At 44.2% G+C, this 7,915-nt stretch overlaps 1 protein-coding gene across 1 annotated transcript; it reads left to right on the forward strand.

The window, feature by feature from the left end:
* The first annotated feature begins 4,789 nt into the window (after positions 1-4,789).
* Positions 4,790-7,641, forward strand: LOC109398077 (titin). The gene has a single exon (XM_019670442.3). The coding sequence runs from the start codon at positions 5,064-5,066 to the stop codon at positions 7,095-7,097; it is 2,034 nt and encodes a 677-aa protein (XP_019525987.3). The 5' UTR covers positions 4,790-5,063; the 3' UTR covers positions 7,098-7,641.
* The last annotated feature ends 274 nt before the right edge of the window (positions 7,642-7,915 follow it).

Here is a 7,915-nt window from a genome sequence, read left to right on the forward strand (position 1 = left end):
ATACATATTTTTTCAACTCTCTTGACATCAAGCATATGGTCCACTCTGACTGCACACTATTATCGATTTTTGCAGTTCAATCAAAAGAAAATTGTGCTACAACTCTCGTTTATTGTAACATTAAGAAAATCGGGTGAATGTTCCAAGTAGCTTAAGTAATTCTTAATCAAAAGCCCCAAAAATCTAATTTCCAATTTTGTTACTTGGCTAACTTAACTATCTCCCTCTAACTCCCCTCTAACTTAACGCCGACCAATTGTTGTGTGTATAAAGAAAACAAATTTCTGTTCAATAAATGATTGAATAAACAATTGAAATGATCATTGACACGATATGGAGTGTTTCTGTTTGCTTTTAAGCTGCTTTAACTTGACGGGAGAAGGGAAGATCCAAGGGAACAATCGGAAATGGGATAAAATTCAACAAAAGCGAAGCACGTGTTCTATTCAATGTAAAATTCATCGACCTTTGATATTACACGTCGGGTTTTTTGTTTAGGGCCAATTAAATTTAAAGGTCGGTGTAATTTTGAGCTTATTTTCATGCTCCAAATATGTGCATGAAAATAAACTTAAATTTACATTTTTATTTTAACTGCGTAGGCAACTTTTTTTACTCTCACAAAAAAATCAACATCCTGTAACTTTTCATAGAGTGCATCAAAAATTCACTCACAAAATTTTGACTGTTTGTCAACCTATTTTATGTGCATCACTGGTACTAATTTGAGCCCGATTGATTAATCTTTCGCGAAGCTAGAACCGTTCTCGTGAAACACTATTCTTAGACAACCAATTATTGAACTGTCATATCTCCGAAACCAGTGAACCGAATTACCAGTGATGCACATATGATAGGTTGACAAACAATCAAAATTTGGGAATTGATGTTGATTTGGGAAATTTGATGCACTCTATGAAAAGTTACAGGATGTTGACTTTATTGTGAGAGTAAAATAAGTTGCCTATCCCAAACATTTTGGCCACCCCCTGTATTAACAGTAGAAAACATGCAATGTATTTTGGACACTACATATTTTAAGCGTTCTAGATGAATGTTAAGAGATTGGCTGCCTAATGCTTCTTTATTGAACATTTTTCATTGCAATAAGGCATTTAAATTTCTTACAATTATTATTTCAACGATTTTAGGGTGAATATTGCATGTGACTGTGAAGTGTATGTCGTCTTGTATACCTGTGCATTTGAGGGGTTTTAGTGAAAAAAAAAAATACATTTTCGATAATTTTTAAGTTAATTCGTAATTGTTAAGCGTATATTCAACGTAAGTCATCAGAGTAGGGTCTGTTTGATTCAATAATCGATATTGAGAAGTATCTACTTGGATTAGCTCTCCGGAACAAGCCATATATCGCCATGCATGTCAAAATTATATTTTTTACTCTACCGTGGCTTTCTTTGAAATCGAAAACATAGTATCTACGGCAAGCCCGTGCACAAGGGAGGGATTTTGGGGGTTGAATCCCACCCATTTCCGATGATCTACACACTCCGCCCGTTGTCAAAGTTAGGAAAAACCCCTCCTTTGTCGCCTTTTCTGAGCACGGGCCGGGTCTACGGTCGACCTTCCCTTCCGGAAGCCCAGCTGGTTGCTCGAGAGATCAACGCTCTCAGTAGGTATGTTGAGAACTATCTTCTCGAGCACCTTTCCCGACGTGTCGAATAAGTAACTTGTTCTGTGGCTTAGTTGGTTACAGCGCTGGACTAGCGATACGGAGTCGTATCCAACTAAAACAAGTGGACATTTTTTCACAATTTTTTCCCCCAATTTGCCAATTAAACGTACGTTGCCTAAAAATAGTTCATGTTTTTACGTCTATTTCAGACATACTGGCCGACTGGTGGTATAGCCGGAAAAGGGCAAAAAAAAAATCATTGCCTTTCAAAAATTTGTTAGGAAAATTTCCTAGGCATTTTATTTTGATTTTTTGCCCAACCCAAATTATTCATTCATATTATTATGCATTTTGAGGGGACAGATATAAATGTATTTAAGGTGGCCCACAGTTATATGAAAAACAAAAATTTCGAAAAATGTCAAGTCTTACCTCCTAAATCAGTTGTTTTGGACTCCCAGAAGCTACGTTCAAAATTTGAGCAAAATCGGTTGAGTAGACTTTATTGTCGTTTTTCCAATAATACCAATAATGAAATCTCAATACTTTGCCTCACTTTGCCTAGGGTATAACTTTTCTCACAGCCGTCAGATCGCTACGCGGTATTCGACAAAGTTCTTTGGCATATAGTCACCTACAATAATACCAAAGGGTTTGATTATTGAACGCTCACAGCGCCACCTAGCGGCAAAATTCGAAAACTTAAAATTTCTGCATACATTTGGCCCAGTTTTCCCATACAAATTTCAAGCGTTTTGAGCGCCCCCTTTAGCTTCTGGGAGTCCAAAACAACTGATTTAGGAGGTAAGACTTGACATTTTCCGAAATTTTTGTTTTTCATATAACTGTGGGCCACCCTCATTTCATTTCATTTATTTAGTTCACATCAAATTCATGATAATACTGAATCAACAATTCGCCGCCATAATACTCGATTTGCAGCTGCAGCTCTCCATCCTCGGTCACGCCCAACACTCGCCAGATCACGCTCCACCTGGTCCGCCCATCGTGCTCTGTGCGCTCCACGCCTTCTTGTACCAACCGGATGGTTAGCAAACACCAACTTTGCAGGGTTGTTGTCCGGCATTCTTGCAACATGCCCTGCCCACCGTATCCTTCCAGCTTTGGCAACTTTCTGGATACTGTGTTCGCCGTAAAGTGCAGCGAGCTCGTGGTTCATCCTTCTCCGCCACACACCGTTCTCCTGCACACCGCCGAAGATCGTCCTTAGCACCCGTCGCTCGAAAACTCCGAGTGCTTGCAGGTCCTCCTCGAGCATCGTCCATGTCTCGTGTCCGTAGAGAACCACCGGTCTTATTAACGTCTTGTACATGGTACATTTGGTGCGGGGGTGAATCTTTTTTGACCGCAGTTTCTTCTGGAGCCCATAGTAGGCACGACTTCCACTGATGATGCGCCTTCGTATTTCACGGCTCACGTTATTGTCAGCCGTTAGCAAGGAACCGAGGTAGACGAATTCTTCTACCACCTCGAAAGTATCCCCGTCTATCGTAACATTGCTGCCAAGGCTTGTCCTGTCTCGCTCAGTCCCACCTACCAACATGTACTTTGTCTTAGCCGCATTCACCACCAGTCCGACCTTTGCTGCTTCACGTTTCAGGCGGGTGTACTGTTCTGCCACCGTTCCAAATGTTCTGGCAATAATATCCATGTCATCCGCAAAACAGACAAATTGGCTGATTTCGTGAAGATCGTACCCCGGCTGTTGAGCCCGGCTCGTCGCATAACACCTTCCAGGGCGATGTTGAATAGTAGGCAGGAAAGTCCATCACCTTGTCGTAGTCCCCGTCGAGATTCAAATGAACTGGATAGCTCACCCGAAATCCTTACGCTGTTCTGCACACCGTTCATCGTTGCTCTTATCAGTCTAGTCAGCTTCCCGGGAAAGCTGTTCTCGTCCATAATTTTCCATAGCTCTGTGCGGTCGATACTGTCGTATGCCGCTTTGAAGTCGATGAACAGGTGATGCGTTGGGACCTGGTATTCACGGCATTTCTGGAGGATTTGCCGTACGGTAAAGATCTGGTCCGTTGTCGACCGGCCGTCGATGAAACCGGCTTGGTAACTTCCCACGAACTCATTTACTTCAGGTGAAAGACGACGGAAGATGATCTGGGATAGCACTTTGTGGGCCACCCTATAGTATGTATATTGCTAAAAATTCTTTAACAAATTCGATAAGTTTTTAATATTTGTCAGATTAAATGCTTTAATCTTAATCCAAGGAGCTAAAGTTAGATAAATATTTGTAACAGCCTTATAGAGTAGTATAAAATTTAAATGTTACTAGGGATGCTTTACATTTCTCCCGTGAAGATTCCCGAGCCGCAGACCTGTCCGAGCCGCACTCTGTTGGCGCGAAGAACAAGAAGTTAGAAAATCAAATTATCCCCTCCGGTAGCATCATCGCACCGCACCGGCTGCTCGAGGCGGCAAAGAAGCCTTGGACGATTTCAACGATGGGCACGGAGAGAAACCCTCTCGTTGCCAACCAGCGATCGGATCTAACACTATCCGGTGAAAAGATTCTCCTGGTGCTGTGCCCAGGCCGCAGTCCGCAGACCTGCCCACGGGGAAAGAAAGAAAACAACAAAGTAAATAAATAAGTGCTCCCACGGGCAAATGGCATAAACAATCCCCCCGGAGGGTAGAAAGAATTGGTTTATGAATGTCCGTGATTCGAATCGAGTGTTTGGTCAGTTTATGAGCATGATGGGGTTGGGTGGAAAGAAGGGTCAACTGATGATGAGTGCAAAAGAGCGAAAACTCTGTCGGAAGATTCTTTTCGCCATCTTTCTCAGGTGTGAGCACATCACGCAGTCGAATCGCTCTTCCCAGTTTTGCTTGCTTTCGAGGGTCTCGCTCTTTCTGTCTGTTTTCTCTGGCGATGAACCGTGATTTAGGCCCAGTCTGATATGCTGCTGACCGGTGTGGAGCCCGGGACTCGCTGATTGCACACAGAACATTGCTATCCCTGCCCCGGCTGGAGATGGCATGGCATCGCCCAGGAAGGCGGACGGAAGGAACGAGAAGCGGACTCCTCTAAAGTGAGAAGCGCTGGAAGGAAAGTCAAAAGAAGGAAAGAAAGAAAAAAATATAACGGGTCATCGGCTTACGACCAACGGTGATATAAAATCGAGCTTCTTTCTCATTTTACATTCAGTCGGAGACATTAATTGGCTAAGTGCAGATCGTCGTCGATCACACCACCGACTAGGAACGAAGAGATCATACATTCATTAGCAGAACGGTGGTAGATAAGAAAGTGAACAAACGAGAGTGACTGACTGATAGTGTGTAGGAACTGAACAAAAACATATTTTAGTGAATTATTCGTGCCAAAACAAATCTCGCACCTTCGACGATCTTTCTGCGGGTGATCTCGAAGAGACTCTTATTGTAGGAAATGAAAGTGTTACTAATTTGTGCGTTAGCCTGTGTGGCGTTAAGTGGAGTTTATGGTGCTTCGATTATCCGAGTGGCGCGGGAAGATGTGGTTCCAGTAGTTGAAGAGATCGTTAAGGAGGAGGTCGTCAGTGAGCTGCGCAAAAATGAAATCCCGGTGGCCGTCGAGGAAGAACCAGCCCAGGTTGTGGTCGAGGAAGCCGTGGTGCCAGTAGAAAATCAACGCACCATTGCTGAAGTCGTCGAAGTTGCTGAGCCGGTCGGTGTTGTCGTTGAGAATGCCGTTGTTCCCGCTGACGAAAAGGAAACCGTCGAGGCTCTACGAAGCGCTTCCCCAGTTATGGTTGTTGAAGAACCAGTAGCTGTTGTTAAGGAAGCTGAAGTAGTTGCTGAGCCCGTGGTTGCAGACAAAGTTGTCGCTGCAGTCGAATCTCTGCGCAATGTTGAACCAGTCGTTGAAGTCGTCGAGCAGGTCATTGTTCAGGATGTTAAGGAGGAGCAGGTCAACAGCAGTCCCGAAGAATCCCTCCGCAGTGCTTTGCCAGTGGTTGAAGAAGAGAAGGTAGTTGAAGCTGTTGTCAAGGATGAACCCGTCGTTGAGGATAAAGAGGATGCCGTCATCCCTGCCGTGCGAACTGTTGCCGAAGTGATCATGGAGAAGGCTGAGGAAAAAGTTGCTGATGAGGCTGTTGCTGCTAAGGAAGTAGAAGTTGAACCAGTCGTCGCCCTCAAGAGCGCTGAACCTGTTGCTGCCGTTGAAGAACCAGTTGCCGTGGTCGTGGAAGAAGCCAAGGATGAAGTTGCTCAAGATGTTGTCGAAGATGCAGTTGTACCAGAGGTCGTTGTTGTACCCCAGCCAATTAAGCCTTTCGTTGAAATGGTTGCAGAAGTACAGGCTGCTATTTCTGATGCCGTTGCCGAATCTGACAACGTCGAAGAAAAGGTTACTGAAGATAAGGAAGTAGCCCCGGTTGAATCCCTGCGCTCTGTAGCTCCAGTCGTTGCAGTTGAAGAACCCGTTGTCGCCGATGTTGAGGAGAAAAAGGAAGTCGTTGCTGAACCAGTTGCTGAAGTTGCTGCTGACGTTGTAGCCGATGAAGTTGTGTCTCCAGTTGTAGCTGCTGAAGTTGTGGAAGAAAAAGTTCCAGTTGCTGACGTCGCCGTTGAAGAGAAGGTAGTTGCTCCAGTTGATTCGCTGCGATCTGTTATTCCAGTTGTCGCAGTAGAGGAACCAGAAGCTGTTGCCGCTGTTGTTTCAGATAATGAAGTTGCTCCAGTCGTTAAAGCTGTTGCTGAGGAGAAGGTTGAGGAAGTCAAGGCTGATGCTGTTGAAGAACCAGTTGGTGTAGTCAAGTCCGTTCCAGTTGCCGAAGAAGTTGCTCCAGTTAAGGAAGTAGAACAGGAGCCATCGGATGTAATCCGTGCCGTAGATGTCAAGCAGGATGCTACCACTAGCCGCCCCAACTTGATCCAACAAATTATTCAACCAGTTAACAATCTAATCCAAAACAGCCCAATTGGATCGATTTTGAATCGTGGATCTACTACTACAGCTGCCCCTGCCGAAGCAGCCGATGCTCCTGCTGAAACCGAGAACGGTGCTCCTGCAGTTGCTAATGATGCTGCCACTACTACTGCTGCACCCAACTTTATCCAGCAGCTTGGACAAAACTTCCAGAACTTCTTGAATCCCAATTCTCAAAACGCCCAGACTGGTGAAGGTACCACTGCTCGACCAAACATCATTCAACAGGTCCAGAATGCTGTCGGCTCGGTCTTGAACAGGCCATCCAGCAACTCCGAACAATCTGGACAGCAGACCAACCCAATCCAGAGCATAGTGCAGAATGTGCAAAACTTCTTCCGACCGACATCCGCTCCATCGAGTTCTGAAACTTCAGCTCCTGCTGCCGCCCCAGCAGCTGCTCCTCCAGCCCAGTCTGCCGACGCTGCCCCAGTGGAAGCTCCTGCATCTGCTGAACCAGCCCCAGAGAACTCTGAACCAGCCCAGATCGCGGAAAACCAAACTGCCTAGATGAATAAATCTTTAAGTTCACGCTAGTTAGGATCTTGTACTTGTAATAAGCCATACGATTCAAACACACATACTTACACACTCGAACTGCCACAGTGGCAGGGAAAAGGTTGTCATTCCTTTCTTATTTTAAGGAATCTAACGTTTTCGAAGGAAACTCATCAAGTCAGATCATTTCGTTTGTAGTGGCAAAAAATCTTCTCGAAGAAGCTCCTTTCCTCTCCCTTCAGTGCCATCTATACAAGACTTGCCTGCCAAGTTCCTTCTAACGATTGAAGGAAAGTTTGCCAGCGAGAGCATTTCGGTCGGAGAAGGTTTTGAGGAAGGGACTGCTTTCATCGATTTAATTTATTTATTATTAACCGAACGAAACGAAATATTTATTTAAATGTGATTCTCAGCTAATAACAAAAATAAAATTCAACACAACAAAAACACAGAAACCGTCCTATCTTAAAAAGACGAAAAAACGAACAACAAGGTAAAAAATGTAAAATGTTTGTAAAAAGCCGAAAAAAATAATAAAATGAATAATAAAATTAAATATGCTGTGTTCTTTTATTTGGCTTCTGACGTATACGAAACAACCGATGGACATATTTTGATTAATAGCTCCTCGAGTCTCGATCCGCCTGAGTCGGTTATTGGGCAAACCTAATTGCAGTTGCGCTGTTATTGGATAAAAATCGATTTGTGGCCATTTATCGTTCGCCTTCCGGACCATTGCCCCTCTCCAAATCTGGTTAACAGTGTTCCTCCTCGATATCTTCCTTTTTGTCTCAAGCTGATCATTATCCCCGCGCGTAACTGTTCTCCTC

The sequence above is a fragment of the Aedes albopictus genome, chromosome 2, assembly GCF_035046485.1.
Source record: "Aedes albopictus strain Foshan chromosome 2, AalbF5, whole genome shotgun sequence".
NCBI lineage: Eukaryota > Metazoa > Arthropoda > Insecta > Diptera > Culicidae > Aedes > Aedes albopictus.